General features: G+C 43.9%; 1 protein-coding gene across 1 annotated transcript; it reads right to left on the bottom strand.

The window, feature by feature from the left end:
• Window positions 1-700: 700 nt before the first annotated feature.
• LOC311099556 (LIM domain transcription factor LMO4-B-like) lies at window positions 701-20,609 on the bottom strand. The gene is made up of 5 exons (XM_084140255.1): window positions 20,237-20,609; window positions 7,113-7,358; window positions 2,637-2,733; window positions 2,305-2,463; window positions 701-2,086 (listed from the first exon to the last, which is right to left on the bottom strand). The coding sequence occupies exons 2-5, from the start codon at window positions 7,349-7,351 to the stop codon at window positions 2,078-2,080; spliced, it is 504 nt and encodes a 167-aa protein (XP_083996381.1). The 5' UTR covers window positions 7,352-7,358; window positions 20,237-20,609; the 3' UTR covers window positions 701-2,077.
• Window positions 20,610-21,964: the final 1,355 nt, after the last annotated feature.

Below are 21,964 nucleotides of genomic sequence, written 5' to 3'. Positions count from 1 at the left end.
GTGGGTTCGTTTCCCACGGGGGGCCAGTATGAAAATGTATGCACTCACTAACTGTAAGTCGCTCTGGATAAGAGCGTCTGTTAAATGACTAAAATGTAAATGTTAAAGAGGATTATAAAAGCCGACTGACAGAGAACACCTTGTGATTTCTAGGCCAAAGGTACCTAAAAAAATATGCAAAGTGCCATTCAATACTATGAGTATAGCACCCTCTACTCCAACTACCAAGTTCAGAACTCAGCAAATAAGTGAACATGTCACTCAGACATAGTAAAGAAACAGAAAAGTTATCAAATTAGTTTAGTAGAACGGAAGGTAAAGGTTGGTTTATTTATTCCGTGTTGTTGTTGCATTTTTGCAGTGATGTAAAGTCAACAGCTGGACTGTTGGAAAGGGGTCCCTTCCTTTTTAATTAGGCCAGCACACCAGATTAGGCCTCATTAGACTCCAGCACAGGACTGCAGCGAAAGCCCGGGCCTTTAGCGCATACCACTTGAATATCTTCTGTAATGGACCCGGCTCAAGCCTTTGAAATTCCATTCCTGAGGGTAATCGGCCATGTTTGTCTAAGCCAGGAGCTTTACCGAAGCTACCTTTCGGTGTGAAAGGGATATTTGTCACACCTCGCTACACACATGCACGCCACTCTCCCTCATCACACGGCAGGTAAACATTATCGAATCACACTCATTAGACGTGACACAGGTGACTGGCGATATTATGATTATAGTTATTTAGAAATGTTTTACAGCATTTGAAAATGGGCCTCTGCTTGAAACAAAGGCCAAACAATGACAAAATTCAACCATAGAGCACACAATACAATTATAGCACTAGAAAATATATATACACTTATTACTTCTCCCAATCCCCATGCCCTTATTCTCTGAACCTGGGTCGTGTTCATTAGGTACCAAATGGAAGAAAACAGCGTGAACCAGGTAGGGGCTACCTGGAATTCTCCAATAAGAAACACTTATTTTCGTTTAAAAAAAAAACAATAGAAAATAATAATGCTCTGCTACGGTGAGCCCTACTCAACATTACCCAGGTTATATGTGGACCAGTTCAACTTGGACCTTCTCTTCTACCACCACACAACGAGAATACATTTAGGACGTATGGAGCACTGCTGCGAAGTCATGTTGGAATTACAATTCTCACTGGAATAAAAAATGTTTTAAACGACAATTACAAATGCATATTTGTATGTTCCCATAAACAGGAGTACATTTCCTAAGCCCAGGAACCATCTTCACCTGAAAACATAACTAAACATCAAAGACAATCTACAAAAAGGCAACCACTTGCAGTATAAAATAATCATGGGACTAAAAGGTATGTTTTGATGAATATTCTACAGACATTCTTAAATGTAGTATATGTTTTAATGTAAATGAGACATCCAGGCAGGTGTATTTGATCTTACTTGTTTGGCCCAACTCACCAGTTGAGTGAACCAATGAGAGTTCAGGAACGTCCAGTGGGCAAAGCTACGGCAGCATTACAACCACATTATTTCCTGTTTCTCGCAACACATGAAAGGGTCTAGAGAGTCTGAGCTCAGAAAGTGTGCGTCTGTGTATTCGTGTGGCCTGTCTTGTTTGAATGTGCTCTTCCTGTTTCGAGAGTCAGTATACTGTAGCTTGATTGAAGCAGCCCCTGACCAGAACCAGTTTATATGTGTTTCCATATTAGTCCGTGTCTTCTCTCTCTCACTCCCTGTAGTGTTATGTGCTGGCTAAGGAAAGGTGCTACATCATGAATGGTCCATCACTGGAAATACCATAGTCCTCCTCTCGGGGCATTACAAGTCTGTCACCATTGGCCTTACCAAAAATGGACACTGGTTCGACACCATATATCATCCTCATCAATAGTCTTTCCCTCCTCAGCAAATATGATTTTGTTGGGAATGCAGTGTTGTTAAGAAAGCCACTGGACACTGGCAGCAGTATCCGGAGTATGGATATTGGAATATCTGAACGAAGGGATGGATGGTGTAGGACGAACTTAAAGATGGAGGAAGAGCAGGAGGTGGGGGAAAGGCACACGTTGCTTTGTCATCCATCCTTCTTCAGCACACCTGAGATCAGGAGAAAGAGGTGATTATTGATACACATTGATTACGCAAAGACCGCAAGAACAGACAGTAAGACAACCACAGTCCAACACCACCTTCAAAAACTATTACCAAAACAGCACATTCATTCATTAAACCACATGGATTCTTAACACGTAAGGGACAATCAATCACAAACTGTTAAGTTCTATCAAAATACGGTCCGGAGCACATCCCCATACCTTCTGGTCAGGCATCATGCCGTTCCCCTGCAGTGGGGTCAAGTGACTCCGGAGTAGAGCGCCCCCTGGCCTGTCGTGCTCACAGAAGATGGTGCCGTTAACGTAGTGGAAGCGGTCACCCGGCACCAGCCGGTTCCTACAGGTGGCACAGGTGAAACACTGCAGAGGGAGGGAACGAAGGAAAAATGGAGGGAGAAGTTTTTTAAGAAACAGTTTAAGAAAGAGCAACAGAAGCATGGGTCAAATCGCTGTGTCTAAGGGCCCTTAAAATATTTGGCTTTCGCAGATTCTGTTGGCATCGGTCTTTACTTTTAGGCTGACGTTAGTCTTACCTTGAGGTGGTACACGTTGCCCTGTGCACGCATCACCATCTCACTGGCAGGGATGGACTGGCCACAGGCGCTGCATGCCCCGCTGTGCCCGAACAGCCTGCGGGTGAACCCAAACAAACCATGTCAGACAACTGCAACCACTTACCCTTCAACAGATTGACCAAGTCACCTCATATTCCCAATGACAATGATGTTGTGGTTCAGCACCACTCTCGGCCTTCAACGGCTGATTCTAACTTGGCTTACCCTTTCCCGATCCTAACTTCCCACGGGGGGCCAGTATGAAAATGTATGCCCTCACTAACTGTAAGTCGCTCTGGATAACAGCATCTGCTAAATGACTAAAATGTAAATGTAACTAGAACCAACTCAAGCAATTAATGCTAAATAGTTCCCAGACCAGTGGTTGAAGTCATGAATGAAGTAGGAGTCCAGAGTCTAGCAGGACTGAATGGGACGGATGCAGCATGGAATAGTGCTGGTGGTGGTGCTGCGACGTGACTCAGGCCTTGTGTGCTCAGCTGACGGCTACAGATTCCAGGTGGGGTTTGAGCTGCAGATGAAGTCCATGGCAGGCTACTAGCAGAGCCCTGAAATATGTTTCAGCTGACACTGGTGAAGCACCCTGATTTAAGGATTTTTCTTCACGGGTCACTGAATATCTTTTGTAGGTGCCAGTGATAATGTCTGTTTGGTGTGAAACGTAAGAAAATAATGTGATCCGCTATAGGACTTATTTTTGGTGAACTATACATTGCCTTGCTCCTGTCAAACACGTCGCCTCCTTCTTAGAGCGTGACCAAGTAAGTACATGTGACTTACAGGAAACCTTCACACCACATTTAGTAGACTACCCAGAGCCCATTGGCCCATCTCTCAGAGGCCCTAGCGTGTTAACAGTTAAACCATTCAGTCTTAATAGGAAGCCTCTCTTCTGCTCTCATTACACCTTCTCTATTGCACCCTCTTGCTTGTGACACCTACCATATCGGTTTTGGCTCCTATACCTCCTCCTCTCTACTCTCTCCCTTTCCCTATTGATCTTAATCCAAACAATCATTTAATAAGCAAGCGCTCGAGAGGAACCCCGTTCTCCCTAATTAAAGCTCCCTCTCTGCCTTTATCGGACCTCATTGGCACTGGGTCACTTGGCAATGAGGACCCACCAACTGTATTATACATATTTGATATGCTGCGAATTGCATACTGGTATGCGCTACAAATGTCTGAGGATGGACCTTGCGCGTGCATGGACACAAGGTCCTGTCCACAAGCGTGCACTACGTTTGACGATTGTTAAGCAGCAGTGCAGAAAAACCATATACTTTTTATATTAATGGTGTCAAACCATATGGCATGATCCATATGGCTAAATAACATAGGACATTTTGCGGCAAAAAACACATGCAATTACCACTCATTCAGTGGTGGTTGCAATAGTTGCAATGAGGAGTTATTGGCACATTACATTTCACAACCATACATCTTTCTGTAGATCACAAACACTGAACAAAAATGTAAACACAACATGCAACAATTTCAATAATTTAACTGAGTTACAGTTCATATAAGGAAATCAGTTAATTGAAATAAATTAATTAGGCCCTAATCTATGGATTTCACATGAATGGGCAGGGGCGCAGGCCCAGCCAATCAGAAGGGCTTTATTACAGACAGAAATACTCCTCAGTTTCATCAGCTGTCCGGGGGCTGGTCTCAGACGATCCCGCAGGTAAAGAAGCCGGATGTGGAGGTCCTGGGCTGGCATGGTTACATGTGTTCTGTGGTTGTGAAGCCAGTTGGACGTACTGCCAAATTCTCTAAAACGACGTTGGAGGTGGCTTATGGTAGAGAAATGAACATTACATTCTCAGGCAACAGCTCTGGTGGACATTCCTGCAGTCAGCATGCCAGTTGCACGCTCCCTCAAAACTTGAGACATCTGTGGCATTGTGTTGTGTGACAAAACTGCACAAGGTGCACCTGTGTAATGATCATGCTATTTAATCAGCTTCTTGATATGCCACACCTGGCAGGTGGATGGATTATCTTGGCAAAGGAGACATGCTCACTAACAGGAATGTCAACAAATTTGTGCACAAAATTGGAGAGAAATAAGATTTTTGTGCATATGGAAAATGTCTGGGATCTTTTATTTCAGCTCATGAAACATGGGACCAACGCTTTACATGTTCCATTTATATTTTTGTTCAGTATAGTAGTGAAGTATAACTGCTTTATTTATTCCACTGGGAGTGGCTTTAAATCCTCTGAATTATTACTGGACTGATGTACAAAGTGCCCAGTGTCTCTGCGCTATCCAGCAGGCCTCCATCCATGCGGGCGCTCTTGGGCCGTGAGTTTCCAGACTGCTCCGGATCTGCCCCAATGTTTGCCCTGGAGAGCGCTAGTGCCTGGGCAGTGCCAACGCAGGCACCCACACAATCCTTCGTCTGTGTTAGATCCGACCAGCCTCTCAGACACGTGTGTGCGCACGCACTCACACACACACACTACTGTTGTCACGATACCAGAATTTGGACTTCGATACCAACACCAGGTTTAGTATCATGATACTCGATACCAAAACACTACCACGGCAAAAAAAATTAGTTGAAGAACAGATTTTTCCCCATTTTCATAATCAAAATAAAATGTTTGTATGAAAAAAAAAGAACAATTAGATGTTCTAAGTCCACAGCAATGCTTAAACCACATCAGGGGACCACTTTTGAGGTCTGGGAAAAGCTACAAAATGTTGATTTGAGTGTAGTTTCCCCTTAATTCAAGTGTGCAAGCACTAAGCACTGTTGTTTGGTTAGTGGTGGTTCTGTAGCTCACGTGATGGAGTTTGCAAAACAAATGGCCACTGGATTGATGCAAATAATCATGACTCTGCCAGGTAGGCATAGGCTACATTGTAGTTAACTTCTAATTGAGAAGGTATTTGTGAAAGCCTTCCCATCTACCCAAAGACGGTTAGCCTATCATTAGCATCGCTAACGGCTACACAAGGTGGTAGACACACGTGCCACAGGCACCCAGACAGGGGCATTTCCATGCCGTTGCCTCTTCAGAGGGTTGCAGGGAATACGAATCACTGATGCGTTCTGTTTATGTCTTATGATAAACTTGGGCAAATTAACTAATTAGGTGTGCTTGCAAAGCAATGCACAACTGTAGATTTATGACATACTCATCATTGTATTTATTCGGCTCACGCTAGCGCTTAAACGACTTAAGCTATTAACACCAAACCAACTTCCAAATGTGCAGACTTCCCCAACTGCTTGAGAAAATAGTTTCGATATTATTTGTACTTTGTGTTTTACAACACTTAAAATGAGCTCCCAATGCATTTCAATGGCAATACAAGTGCCATAGACTTACATGGGGAACATTTGGAAATTTGGGCGTGTATCTCCTCCTACACCATTTAAGCTATCAACGCCAAACTAACGTTGAGATGTTCAGACTGACCCAACTTAGATTGCTTGCATTCATATTTTTGATCATTTTTATAATATTTGAATTATGACCATTTAAAAATGTGCCTAACTTAACATGGGTTTCAATTAGAACCACAGTAACACAATGGTAGCTATTTAAAATTGTCCGAATCCTTGGCCAATTAAGCTATAGGACCAATTCAGGCTATCCTAACTGCAAATTTAGGTTAATTACAAACTCCTTAGGTTTTGTAATCAAATGTCTAAAAAGTAGTGAAAGACAGTTGGTCTTGAGAGGTTAGAGAGTTGCTGTTAAAAATCCATTGCTCCCTCAGACACAAACCTGGTGTGTGCCTATACCTTTTCTCGTAACACCCTCCTGTCACTCTTATCCTGCCCTATCTGTCTGCATTCACACACGAACACCTGGTGCCTTTATGTGTGCACAGACAAAAAAAAAAGAGAGAAATTAACTTGACAAATTCCTCCATAATATAGTCCCTGAAATAAAGCCTACAAAACAGCTGTCATTAACTGTAAACGCAATAATACGACCACTATCATAAACCCAAATGCATTGAGCTATCTGTGCTTGTTTGGCCAAACATTAAAAATACTCATCAGGCATGATCAGTTGTTGAATGTGGATTTCTGTGGCACTTTCACTATTAACTTTATTGAAGGGGAAACTCACTAAAATGTCCTTACAACACTTTTTAATTTCCATTTTCATAGACAAGGTCAAAAATGGTTGACGTAAGCTAAAACATCTGAGACAGTTAACCTACAACCTAAAGTAATTGCTGACTACTGTATATAACATAGCAAAATAATTTCCCCCACGTAATTCTTCTTTCCCCACACCTATGTCACCCTAGTAGGGTTGATTCCAATCAAATATCTTTCCTTTAACTGCATGACCAATGTGGAAAAAGACGCCTACCAGAGGTGAAGCTATTACCGTGTTGCATCCACCCCCCCACCCGCAGTCCTTCCTGATTTGAATGCTGCCTCCCCTGACGCTCACCTGATGTAGTCGTTCTTGCAGAGGATCATGCCCCCTTTGCTGTAGCAGGTGGTGCCGATCTCGCCCAGCTGGGAGTGGCAGCAGGAGCACTTGAGGCAGCGCGTGTGCCAGTAGCGCTCCATGGAGAAGAGCAGGAAGCGGTCGGCGATGCGCCCGCCGCAGCCCGCGCAGGACCTGCCTGACGAGCCGCCGCCACCTGTTACCGCCACGGCTGACGCCTCCACCCGGCTGTTCACCATGGCTGGCCTTAAGAGAAGAAAGGAGGGGGAGATATGAGATCAAATAAGATTGGTAACAACAAGGGTGGGTGACTGGAGAAGAGTGTCTATTCAGCAGCACGAATACCTTTGAGCTTCATTTGGACAGATGTTTAAGGACCCCTGAAATAAAGCCTACAAAAAACAGCTGTCATTAACAGTCAAGGCAATAATACGACCACTAACATAAACCCATCGTGAATCTTTAGTTCAACTCAGAGTATTTGGTTGATGTTTACCACAGCTTCGACCATGTGAAGGAGATTCTATTCCGTAAACCACCGGAACATTCAGGAAATGTAGCTTCCTTGGAGCGCAAGAGCTGCCTCTCGGTCATCCCTGTTATCAGGGTCCTCCTAAATAAATCTGTGCCATACATTACACCCACCTGGAACATGGGTGGCGAGGAGAGAGAAGCCCCACAGACAGGAAAGAGGCCTCGGATTCCCAAATGTGAGTCTTGGCACCGTAACCAATCGGTTGGCACCGTGAATCCCTGGCAAAGAGCTTAGGCCTATTTATTTAAAGGATATGGGGTGGGGTGGGGTGGGGTGGGGTGGGGGGGAAAGTTTCTTCAAGTACAGTCGCAAAAACCATCAAGCGCTATGATGAAACTGGCTCTCATGAGGACCGCCACAGGAAAGGAAGACCCAGAGTTACCTCTGCTGCAGAGGATAAGTTCATTAGAGTTATCAGCCTTAGAAATTGAAGCCCAAATAAATGCTTCAGAGTTCAAGTAACAGACACATCTCAACATCAACTGTTCAGCGGAGACTGCGTGAATCAGGCCTTCATGGTCGAATTGCTGCAAAGAAACTACTACTAAAGGACACCAATAAGAAGAAGATACTTTCTTGGGCCAAGAAACACAAGCAATGGATATTAGAATGGTGGAAATCTGTCCTGTCCAAATTTGAGATTTTTGGTTCCAACCTCTGTCTTTGTGAGACGCAGAGTAGGTGAACGAATTATCGACGCATGTGTGGTTCCCACCATGAAGCATGGAGGAGGAGATGTGATGGTGTGGGGGTGCTTTGCTGGTGACACCGTCAGTGATTTATTTAGAATTCAAGGCACACTTAACCAGCATGGCTACCACAGCATTCTGCAGCGATACGCCATCCCTTCTGGTTTGGGCTTAATGGGACTATCATTCGTTTTTCAACAAGACAATGACCAAACACACCTCCAGGCTGTGTAAGGGCTATTTGACCAAGAAGGAGAGTGATTGAGTGCTGCATCAGATGACCTGGCCTCCACAATCACCCGACCTCAACCCAATTGAGATGGTTTGGGATGAGTTGGACTGCAGAGTGAAGGAAATGCAGCCAACAAGTGCTCAGCATATGTGGGAACTCCAAGACTGTTGGAAAAGCATTCCAGGTGAAGCTGGTTGAGCGAATGCCAAGAGTGTACAAAGCTGTCAAAACAAAGGGTGGCTACTTTGAAGAATCTAAAATATATTTTGATTTGTTTTTTGGTTACTACATGATTCCATGTGTTATTTCAGTTTTGATGTCTTCACTATTATTCTAAAATGTAGAAAATAGTCAAAATAAAGAAACCCTTGAATGAGTAGGTGTGTCCAAACTTTTGACTGGTACTGTATATATACACACACACTAAACATTTTATACTGTGTGTATATATATATCCTTTTTTATGGGGGGGGGGGTAGTTTATTTTTTTTGCCTCTTGAGCCTGTACCCAGGAGCTTCAGCGCCTATAAGCCCCTGCATTAATCCGGCCATGATCACACTAACTACAACCATACCAGCGTGCAACTGCAGTGAGTCAGCTATTGCTTTTCACCGGCTTCATAATTATGGCCAACAGCAACAATATAATTGCAGGGACAGATTTAATTTTCCAAATGAACAACAGCGTCCTAATTTCAGTAAGGGCATGTTTTGCTTTAATAGTGCCCTTCCCACAAGACATTTCAGTCCACCGCTGGTCCACCACAGTTAACTCAAAGCCGCCCCCGCCCTCTGTGTGTCAAACACCTGGCTCCAATCAAGGTGAGCAGAGTTCCATAAGAGAGAGACAGCGCAATGCTTGGCTGACCCCCACAAAGTGCCTCATGTGGGGAACCAACCCTGCACCTCAGGACCCCTACAGAGGAACACGTCAATGACCTAAGAGGGAGTAAACCCTGGTGGAATGGATGCATGTGATACATTCATTACAAACACCTTAACTGTAACTGCTGTAACCCATCTAGTGACATTTGGACTGATGAGATAGTTCTTATACATTCGTGACATAGGTCTGTAATAAGTTAAGTGCTGACCAGTCAGTGAGTGCACACACACAGACACGCACTATATCAAAACATGAATATCGGCACAAGACATTTCTCAGTTCGATGGGTGACCGTTGCACTAGGCAGTTTCCACAAGCCCCTTTCAAAAGACAGCCGTCAATTTCTCTGCAGAGTTGAAAAACACCCCAAACCAGGCAAGGCCATTGGAGAAAAAGGGGGGAAGTTATACTGTTGCTTCAAATCAAAGGTATTTTCTGGAGGACGAAAGGAAGAGAGCTTGGCTTGACGTCTGCATGTGGAGGATTGCCTGCCGTCTGGGACGCCATCACGTTATTTCCTCTAGCTGTTCTTCCACCGAGGTCAACAGGCAACAGATGCCGTGGGGAGTTCAAAGGTCATCCACAGAGCTGCTCTGATTGGGGAGGGCCAATCAGGGGTCAGGGAGGGCCATGGTGCCACAGGAAGGCAGTGTGACCCTTTCCTGGAGGGGGGTCATCCTGGGACACAATTCAAGCATTTACCAGTCGGTTTCAAATGCCAGCTGGCAATGCGCTTTCCCACGGCCAGGGTCAATGACAACCCTGACACCCAATGAAAACTGGAGACCAGAGGCAGCAACTTGAGAGAAAAACATTCAAATACACCTGGGGCAACAACAGGGTTTCCCCTACTTGCTATTCTTAGCCGTGGGTCCCACAGCTGCATCCGAGGATGGGGAACTGAAATCAAATTGAAATGAAAACACTTGATGCCAGAGTTCTTTGGGCAATGAGGACATTGAATAAATAATATGGGAAACATTGAACAGTGCAAGACAGGGGGGACAAAACCTTGCGCAACTATCATAATTGCACACAGCTATAAACAATTATGTAATAAGTGCAATGAAGCCATTGTGTACTATGAATACACAGCCTGTCTAGTGCGTTTACAGTTTGGAGCACAAGATACCTTACATGACCCTCTTCTACTTGCTGGTTTGCAGTCCGTTTCCTGTGCTCAGAGCCAGACTCCTCGGGCAGTGAATTACCAGCATGAAATCAATTACTATACCCCAAAATACAAGAGCCTCCACCCTTGTGAAATAAAGACAGGAATTCTGGTCAAATCCAGGAACAGCGGCACCAATGTGACCTCCCTTTCTCTCGTAGCTCTCATAGACATGTACTTGAGTATGAGCTACCCTGTTTTTCTTTTTCAAAAAGGAGGACTGGGGTAGAGCAGTGGTTTTCAAACCTCTCCTCTGGGACCCCCCAGACGTTTCACAATTTAGTTGTAGCCCTGAACTAGCTCACCTGATTCACCTATTCAAGGGTTTTGACTAGATGGCATATAGCTACGACCGGAAGTAACTTTTTCGTAGGAGGTTAGGAGAATTAACGTAGCAGGTTAGGAGAAAAAAGGCTAACATTAGGAAAGGTGTTAGGGTTAGCAGGTTAGGAGAGCATTTTAGCTATGAAAAGTTTTTTTCCGGTCATAGCTATATCCATCTAGTCACAACCCTATTCAAGGGCTTGATGATTAGTTGACAAGTTGAATCAGGTGTGCTAGCTCTTGAATAGGCAAAACACACACACACACACAAAAGTATGTTAAATCTAGAATCGGCTTCCTATTTCGCAACAAAGCCTCCTTCACTCATGCTGCTAAACATGCCCTCGTAAAACTGACTATCCTACCGATCCTTGACTTTGGCGATGTCATTTACAAAATAGCTTCCAACACTCTACTCCGCAAATTGGATGTAGTCTATCACAGTGCCATCCGTTTTGTCACCAAATCCCCATATACTACCCACCATTGTGACCTGTACGCTCTCGTTGGCTGGCCCTCACTACATATTCGTCGCCAAACCCACTGGCTCCAGGTCATCTATAAATCACTTCTAGGCAAATCCCCGCCTTATCTTAGATCATTGTCACCATAGCAACACCCACCCGTAGTATGCGTTCCAGCAGGTATATCTCACTGGTCATCCCCAAAGCCAACACCTCCTTTGGCCGCCATTCCTTCCAGTTCTCTGCTGCAAATGATTGGAACGAACTGCAAAAATCTCTGAAGCTGGAGACACTTATCTCCCTCACTAACTTTAAGCATCAGTTGTCAGAGCAGCTTACTGATCACTGCACCTGTACACAGTCCATCTGTAATTAGCCCACCCAACTACCTCATCCCCATATTGTTATTTACATTGTTATTTATTTTGCTAATTTGCACCCCAGTATCTCTATTTGCACATCATCTATCTAATTGCCCAACATCAGTGCCCAACCTCACTAATTATCTTTTGGCTGAATGGAATCAAGTCCTTGCAGCAATGTTCCAACAGCTAGTGGAAAGCCTTTTCAGAAGAGTGGAGGCTGTTATAGCAGCAAAGTAGGGGGGACCAACTACATATTAATGTCCATGATTTTGGAATGAGATGTTCGACGAGCAGATGTCCACATACTTTTGATCATGTAGTGTACATGGAATGGCTGAGGGCCCCCTGGGGTAGAGTATCTATATGGTATGCAAACATTTCCTCGAGTACAATATGTCAACAAGTCCTATGCCTCAACGTTTTTTTCTGGGCCGCTGGCAATTTGCCTGTAGAACAAGTTAGTCTCCCTTGACTCCAAACAGATCATAACATGTACCGCGAAGCCATGGCAGCCCAAGTTCAACCGAAGGGGATAACAGACTACCCTTAAATGAATGATTATTTCCCTGTAAGCTTTACTTCGCCTTCATACTGAAGCCTCCAAAGAACTCCTGCTGCAGTGCAGCTATGTGGGACTCTCAAATGGGTGAACAAATCAGGGCTCTAGGCTGCGACCATATAGTCGTATTTTGCGACCCTTTGATTTGGCTGTGCAAGTTATTCTTACTTGGTCACACTGGTGCGAGCTGTACATTCCACCTGGTCACCTCCAATCAAAACATCTTATTTTTTTAGGCGGATAAAACTATGATTTGGTCAAACAGTAAAGTGCATTATTCTCATCATTCCAGTAATGAAAGTGTCTTCCCTGCCGCAGTTCATACTGTATTACAATTGACATATCTAATATGGCTTTGAGATACGGAGCTGCGCATCGCCCATTGCGAGTGCACTAGGCCTCATTGGGTCTTATTGAACTTGGTAGGAAGTCAAATAAATGTATATAAATAATTTAGAAAATTAATTAATTTGCCCAAGTTTATAATAAGACATGAACAGAATATATCAAATAAAACTGTATTAAATAAAAGTGCCAAAAACAACAGGTGTAGACCTTACCGTGAAATGCTTACTTACAAGCCCTTAACCAACAATGCAGTTAAATGAAAAGTTAAGAAAATATTTACTAAATAAACTAAAGTAAAAAATAAAATAAAAAGTAACAATAAAATAACAATAACGAGGCTATATACAGGGGTTACCAGTACCGAGACAATGTGCAGGGGTTCAGGTTGGTCGAGGTAATTTGTACATGTAGGTAGGGGTAAAGTGACTATGCATAGATAATAAACAGCAAGTAGCAGCAGTGTAAAAACAATTCAATGTAGATAGTCCGGGTGGCCATTTGACTAATCTCATGGCTTGGGGGTAGAAGCTGTTAAGGATCCTTTAACAGCTAGACTTGGCGCTCCGGTACCGCTTGCCGTGCAGTAGCAGAGATAACAGTCTGCGACTTGGGTGACTGGAGTCTTTTGACAATTTTTTGGGCCTCTCCTCTGACACCGCCTAATATAGAGGTCCTGGATGGCAGGAAGCTTGGCCCTAATGATGTACTGGGCCGTACGCACTACCCTCTGCAGCGCCTTATGGTCGGATGCCGAGCAGTTGCCATACCAAGCGGTGATGCAACCGGTCAGGATGCTCTCGATGGTGCAGCTGTTAAACTTTGAGGATCTGGGGACCCATGCCAAATCTTTTCAGTCTCCTGAGGGGGAAAAGGTGTTGTCGTGCCCTCTTCACAACTGTCTTGGTGTGTTTGGACCATGATAGTTTGTTGGTGATGTGGACACCAAGGACAGCCCCGTCGATGCGAATGGGGGTGTGTTCGCCCCTCCTTTTCCTGTAGTCCACGATCAGCTCCTTTCTCTTGCTCACATTGAGGGAGAGGTTGTTGTCCTGGCACCACACTGCCAGGTCTTTGACCTCCTCCCTATACTCTGTCTCATCATTGTCATCGCTGGTGCTCTCATGCATGCTTCATTGTTTCTTGCCTCGAAGCGAGCATAAAAAGGCATTTAGCCCGTCTGGTAGGCTCGTGTCACTGGGCAGCTCGCGGCTGGGTTTCCCTTTGTAGTCCATAATAGTTTGCAAGCCCTGCCACATCCGACGAGCGTCAGAGCTGGTGTAGTAGGATTCAATCTTAGTCCTGTATTGACGCTTTGCCTGTTTGATGGTTTGTATGAGGGCATAGCGGGATTTCTTATAAGCGTCCGGATTAGTGTCCCGCTCCTTGAAAGCGGAAGCTCTAGCCTTTAGCTCGGTGCGGATGTTGCCTGTAGTCCATGGCTTCTGGTTGGGATACGCACGTACGGTCACTGTGGGGATGACGTCGTCAATGCACTTATTGATGAAGCCGGTGACTGAGGTGGAATACTCCTCAATGCCATTGGATGAATTGCGGAACATATTCCAGTATGTGCTAGCAAAACAGTCCTGTAGTGTAGCATCCGCGTCATCTGACCATTTCTGTATTGAGTCACTGGTACTTCCTGCATTAGTTTTTGCTTGTAAGCAGGAATCAGGAGAATGTAATTATGGTCAGATTTGCCAAATGGAGGGAGAGCTTTGTATACATCTCTGTGTGTGAAGTAAAGGTGGTTTAGAGTTGTTTTCCTCTGGTTGTGACACGCTGGTAGAAATTAGGTCAAACGGATTTAAGTTTGCCTGCATTAAAGTCCCCGGCCACTAGGTGCACCGCTTCTGGAGGAGCATTTTGTTGTTTGCTCATGGCCTTATACAGCTCGTTGAGCGCGGTCTTAGTGCCAGCGTCAGTTTGTGGAGGTAATTAGACGGCTATGAAAAATATAGATACATTCTTGTTAGATAGTGTGGTTTACAGCTTATCATGAGGTACTCTACCTCAGGCGAGCAATACCTCGAGACTTCCTTAGACATCGGCACCAGCTGTTATTGACAGCCACCCCCCCCCCCCCCCCCTCGTCTTACCAGACGTAGCTGTTCTGTCCTGCCGATGCACGAAAACCCAGCCAACTGTATATTATCTGTGTCATCGTTCAGCCACGACTCGGTGAAACATAAGATATTACAGTTAATATCCCGTTGGTAGGATAGTCTCGAATGGAGATCATCCAGTTTATTCTCCAGTGATTGCACATTGGCCAATAAAACGGATGGTAGAGGCGGGTCTCCCGAGTGGCGCAGTGGTCTAAGGCACTGCATCGCAGTGCTAGCTGTGCCACTAGAGATCCTGGTTCGAATCCAGGCTCTGTTGTAGCCGGCCGCGACCGGGAGACCCATGGGGCGGCGCACAATTTGCCCAGCGTCGTCCAGGGTAGGGGAGGGAATGGCCGGCAGGGATGTAGCTCAGTTGGTAGAGCATGGCATTTGCGACGCCAGGGTTGTGGGTTCGATTCCCACCCCCCGTGAAAAAAAAAAAAAAAAAAAAAAATGTATGCACTCACTAACTGTAAGTCGCTCTGGATAAGAGCGTCTGCTAAATGACAAAAATGTAAATGTTACCCACTCGCCAACGAATTCTCACAAGGCACCCCGATCCCCGCCCCCTGTATTTCCGTCTTTTCTTCACACGAATGATGGGAATTTGGGCCTGGTCTCAGAGAAGCAGTATATCCTTCGCGTCAGACTCATTAACCTTTTCACACGTACCAACAAACGGGTGTGATCCTTCTACAGTGGTCCCTGCAGCGTACGATCAAACCGGTTTGATTAGAACGCTTATTTAGAACATCCAGTTTCGATTGACGGAACAGTCAGCATTTGAGCTAGCCACATAGATTTGTTTTACAAACACAGTCCTTACAAAGTTATGTCCTCAATGTGAGCAGTTAATTTTTTTAATGCAATGTTCAGACATTCAAAGAAGTAGCGACAGCATACACAATCATCCAAATCGGAAAATGTAGGCTACATTAGTCCTAGCGCTAACTGAGGAAAGATTGACGTAACACAAGAGGTCATATTTAGAGAACTCTCGGCTGACAGAAACCACAATATGAATTAGCTAATAGCAATTACTATTTATAATTCATCACATCACGGGTCAGCTCACCATTGATCAAAATAATTGAGTAAAACACTTTCTAGTAATCGAAAGTAATCGACAATGTGTAGTTTGTGCGCGCCGCCATGTTTGTTTTTCGCTTCAACCAAAGATAAGAGGAGCCAGTTTGGTCTGTTTGAAGTATGCATGTTGAAGGGGGTGTGTCATCTAGGATCATTCACTTCCGTAAGTTTACTAGAAAGATGAGAGAACCATTCCTTCCTCAGTATAACATCTTTGGTCTGACAGATGTTTACGCGACACCCAGAATGCATTGCATAATGTCAACAAACATGGCGCCACACATAGCTGGCAAATATCTTAGCATTAGCTCATTATAATCCGCACAACCTTCAAAAAAGTATTTTACACACATCACAGGTGTCCATTACAATCTATGCAATAATCGGAATGCATTAGCTGTCACCAGTACTTGAAAACTTGAATAAAACTGTAAATGCCAGCTAGAAAATGTGCCAGTTCGTGCAAGACTGCGCAAATGTCTGCAAACTTGATTTGCGGAAACACTAGGGAAGTGCTTGGGCTCTCCTCGAAGAGAGAAGTTTGTCCGGCTCAGTAAAGCCTCAAACATAAATTGTCCGCAACACTGAAATGGGCTTCTTCTACGTGAATTACTGAGGAGGTGGAACACACCTCAATTCCAACTGTTGAGACATAGCCTATAGATAATTAGCAGGCAGCGTGTGTTAACTGTCCTGTTGCGTAACAATCACATTTTGGAACAGTGAGTGCATTTTGACATCACGTGCATAAAACAACTCAAACTGGGGCGACCGTTAAGAGATATTTGGAACTCACGTGTGAAAAGGTTAAAGAAACAATCTTCGTCCAGTTCGAGGTGAGTAATCGCTGTTCTGATATCCAGAATCTCTTTTCTGTCATAAGAGACGGTAGCAGCAACATTATGTACAAAATAAGTTACAAACAATGCGAAAAAACACAAAATAGCAGTTGGTTAGGAGCCAGTAAAACGGCAGCAATCCCCTCCGGTGCCATTATCATAGAGCAGTGATTCGTATTTCCTGCAACTTTCTGAAGAGGCAGCGACACGGGAATGCCCGTCTCATCTGTGTGTGTACGATGCACATATGTCTACCACTGTAGCCGTTAGCGATGCGAATGAGAACTGTCTTCTGCTAGATGGAGAAAGGCTTTCGCAAAAACCTTCTCATTACCTATAAAATATCTTATGCCTATTTTGAGTGCGAAAACCTGAAAAAAAAACCCAGGGATTTTGTTTTTGTATTGGGCCCTAGAGTTCCCACTTCCTCATGTGGTGAATTACCACATTTACATTTTAGTCATTTAGCAGACACCAACCGAATTAGGCCTATATGTCATATTAGTGCACATAAAGATGAAGGCAAATTCATCTCTATTGAAAAAAAACATCTGGAGCCCTATTTTGACAAAAATATAACAATTATACCTTAATTGTCAACGCAAAATTCACTGGATTAGGTTGCATATCAAAATATCTTGAATCATGCATTCCTGCTTGGACATGTTAGGTGTTACAATGTATCTATTGCATACCATCTCAGTAGTCTATTACACTTCTTAATAAGCATTGTGAATCACTTTAAGATGATTACAAATATGTCTACTGCATGACGCCACAAACCATTTTTTGGGTGTGACCAAACGATGGGCTGGTGCCATCAACTGAAAAAGGTTTGCCACCACAGGAAAACGTTAATCTGGAACCCTGCAAATAAAAATACGCTTTTTAGCATTCCTTGCCGTACCTGCAACAAGTTGCGGGAGCACAGCGAATGTATTCGCACACCGAATGCAATCACACAGACAGAAACACCTGCAGAAACGTCACCCGTACACTAAGAGATGACAAAATAACCTCACAAAATAAAAGACTAATCTCATGAAAATGAAAATCCATGTAATAATCTTTCGCAGCACACGACAAAATCTGAGACTGAGCCATGCCCTGGGGGATGTTATCATCAGCTTCGGAGGGGGAGCCATTGATATTTCAATGCAGAGCAAGCCCCAACAATTACATTACCCTAAACGGGACTTAGACAAGCTTATCTCCCTGCTGAACACACTAGACACCCACCTAGTTTGGAGGGAGCAAGGACTTAGTGTTCCTTCTTATCACCTCCCAGCAGAACTCCATATCTTCATAATGCCGATTTGTAACCAAAGCCAATCGCTAAAAACAAGGTAGGGCATTTCTCCTGGCAAAGGAGCATCTTGGCTTTCTAAATACAAAGAGGAAAGTCTACGCAAGCATACCAGATAGAGGAAAGAGCTGCACACACAATAAGGACAAAGTTTAGAGGGGAGTGACAAAGAGTTTTTTTTGTTAAGATGAACATTTTGGAGACTGCCTGGCACTCTGTCCTTGACAAGGCTACTTACGCTCGTTCCTCTGATAAACTGGAGTCATTGTCGAGAAATAAGCGTCTGTGGGCTCTGATTTGTAATAACCCCGGTCTCCGCTGCTGTGTTTGATGATAAATGAATTATCAAGCAAAACAAAAGGTTAGTGAGGAGAAGAGACAGCCCTGTTCCGCTCTAGTAATAGACTGATTAAAAACAGAGGCTAATGAGGAGGAACACAATACCGTGGCTGTCTGAGTAAAGACTGATGGATTGCATCTGGTTTCAGGTTGGCAGACCAAATAATGGTTCACTTGCCGATACCCAATTGCATTTGGCTCTTCTTCATTGAATTACTCACTTGTTGGGGATAAATATACTGAACAAAAAGTGTTGGTCCCATGTTTCATGAGCTGAAATAAAATATCCCAGAAATGTTTCATATGCACAAAAGCTTATTTCTCTAAAATGTTGTGTACAAATTTGTTTACATCCCTGTTAATGAGCATTTCTCCTTTGCCAAGAAAATCCATCCACCTGACAGGTGTGGCATATCAAGAACCTGATTAAACAGCATGATCATTACACAGGTGCACCTTGTACTGGGGACAATAAAAGGCCACTAAAATGTACAGTTTTGTCACAACACAATGCCACAGATTGACGGAGCGTGCAATTGGCATGCTGACTGCAGGAACATCCATTTCTTTACCATAAACCGCCTCCAACGTTGTTTTAGAGATTTTTGCAGTACATTCAACCGGCCTCACAATCGCAGACCACAATCGTAACCCCGCCAGTCCAGGACCTCCACATCCGGCTTCTTCACCTGCGGGATCGTCTGAGACCATCCACCCGGACAGTTTATGAAACTGAGGCGTATCTGTCTGTAATAAAGCCCTTCTGATTGGCTGGGCCTGGTTCCCTAGTGGGTGGGCCTACGCCCTCCCAGGCCCTCCCATGGCTGTACCCCTGCCCAGTCATGTGAAATCCATATATTAGAGCCTAATCTATTTATTTCAATTGACTGATTTCCTTATATGAACTGTAACTCAGTAAAATAGTTTAAAATTGTTGCGTTTAGTCTTCTTATATTACAAAGCTTCTTTGGAGAAGCACCTACCTAGGTAGTATAGGCCTATATAACCTTATTTTCTAACTGTGTTTTTATAAGACCACCAGGCATTTTGTAGGCTAAGGCATAGTTGCCTTATCTTGTTTAAATTAAATTGATGTGCATCAACAAGTCCCATTTAGCAAAGTGGCTTAGATCAAATTTCACCAGTCACTTTGTAGAGAAGTATTACTCCCTCTGCCTTAGGTAAACCTACACTAATGAAAACCTGTCAAAACCCAACCCCCCAGCTTAAATGAACAAATAATCCGCTCACACAAGCGAGGGGAAGTCGTTTGTAATTAAAATAAATAGCATGACTGTACCATTAACAGCCACTATAAATAGTACCAATAGCAGGCCTACAGCGAGCAGTGGTCAGGCCCGCTTGGCACCAAGGCAGATTAGCAATATATCCTTCTCTTTTAATAATGCGCTCAGGGGCCATAACTACACCCATCCCTGTTTCATTAAAAAGGGTATCCTTTTTAATTAACATTACGTAGCACAACTCCCCATTGTATAAGGGCTCCCTTGCAGCGGAGATGCAGTCAACACACACACACACACACACACACACACAAACTAACAGCATGGACGAACCGTTAAGAGATGTGTGTTATGAGTGGTAAAAGTGAGTAATGTCCTCCACTTTCACCACCGGAAAGAAGGAAATGTAGAATCACGGACGAATAGCTTGCGCTCAAGAATCTGTCCGAAACATGTCAGACACAGGCTGGAAAAGGGGACCAACATTTTGTAGTGGGCAATTATAGCATTAAATTCATAACTATGTAACAGTCTAACAGTCATCCGAACCCTAGGCTGCAAGTTTTAACAATATTGGACTATGGTAAACAAATATGTGGATAAATGTTATGCGCTGCAGTGCTCACCTTGCCGTCGTGGTAGTTTATGTGAAGTCAAGGCGAGGAAATTATCACGATGGTGGCCCGTGTCACCACACGAGACTGCTGCAATGATAGATTGTGGCCGTTCTCAAGATGTAACAACTTCAAACAGTAGATATGTATTCCGATTGGAGAGCATGCAGACTAGTCCAGAAGTAGTCTAGGCTAACTCTGTTTCCTTACTTTATACTGCGTCCGTCGACTTCATGGATTTGAAAAAGACATGTGAACTATTAGGCTAAATATGGTGAATGAAGTATTTCTCATGTCAAACAGTCAATCTCTGCTAAAATAATGTGGTTCTTGTTCATGGACATACAACGTTTAGCGATAAGAAGGCGGGGCTACTCCCTAGTTCAAAGCCAAAAGGGAAGACAAATTGAAATCGTTCCTCCTATGACGAGCTCGAGGTTCAGCCCCCCCACCACTGAGCAATGTTGAAAAACCAATTCATTAATCCTTAAAGGGGAATTTCGCCCTGGGGTAATCTGGTCTTGTTTTCATCATGTCAGAGGCATTTCTAGGTCAGTGAGATGTGTTTCACACATAAATGCCCAGGAGGTCTGCGATTCACATGCTGAATGATACACCCTATGACGGCTTCCCAGGGTGCAGGGGCAAATCTGAAAACAAATGTAGTCCTGCATTGTGGCATTTGGCAAAGACTATGCGATACTGATCGCTCTATACATTTTTGAGTGTAGATATGGTTGTCCTTGTTCGACAGAGCCAATGGACGTCTTTCAGAGATGTTCCTATCAGCGGATTCATTGCTAAATATACAAGCTCGCAAAGTTTTTCCAGTCTCTGAAAGACTACAACTCGTGTGGGGCAGTGCTTCGTGCTCTGGCCCCGTCCCTCCCTCAAGACAGGCTTTTTTGAAAGGGTGGCGGACACTAATGCCGTGTTCACATGCTAGTCGGAACTCTGGACATTTCCGACTTGCTAACTGGTTGTAGTTATACACGTGCCGTGTTCAACTAATCAGCAAGTCAGAAATGTCAGAGTTCCTAGTTCCGACTAGCATGTGAACGCGGCATAACAGCACCATCCTTTGGCCAAAAATGAAAGAACTGACCAGATCACAATGGTTTCAAGTGATTCCTCTCATCAACACGAATTTGACGATGTAGCATTTTTTTTGCTACATGGTGACATTCAATCATACATGTTTCAACGGGAATATAGCGAAGAAGATTCTAAACAAAGAGTTGGATTTAGTTAGAAGCTCAGCTACAGCCAATGCCAGCACCAAGAGGGCAGATTACAAATATTGTGGCTAGCTAAGTAAGTTATTTTAAATGCAAGCCACCTAGCTAGCTAACTTTAGTTTATCTACTGAAACCCATATGTGACCCGTTTCAGGAAGCTGGGTGTATGTCGCACGTCACTACTTAACAGGAGAGGCATTTTTATTTTATTTTTATTTAGCAAAATGTGTTTCTTGGCAGAAATGCCTTCTGGAACATGTGAACTTTCATTTGCCTTAATAACAAACTTGTATTCCATCTGTAAATACGAATACAATTGTTAAATTACGAGCCTAGTTGGTTTAGTCATGGAAAAAGACAGACACCTTCCCACTAGCCATGATTGGCTGAGATAATGGATGGGCTGGACATGCCAGGAGATGAGTTTGGATTGGGCTGCCATGTAGCATGCTTCTGTCTATAACGTGAGCTGCTCAGTATGTGTTGATAGTCCTTTCTACCG

This window comes from Coregonus lavaretus (genome assembly GCF_964263955.1).
Source record: "Coregonus lavaretus genome assembly, chromosome: 24".
In the NCBI taxonomy this organism is placed as follows: Eukaryota; Metazoa; Chordata; class Actinopteri; order Salmoniformes; family Salmonidae; genus Coregonus; species Coregonus lavaretus.
The sequence above is the reverse complement of the archived record's forward strand: the minus strand, read 5'-3'. Positions and strand labels throughout refer to the sequence as shown.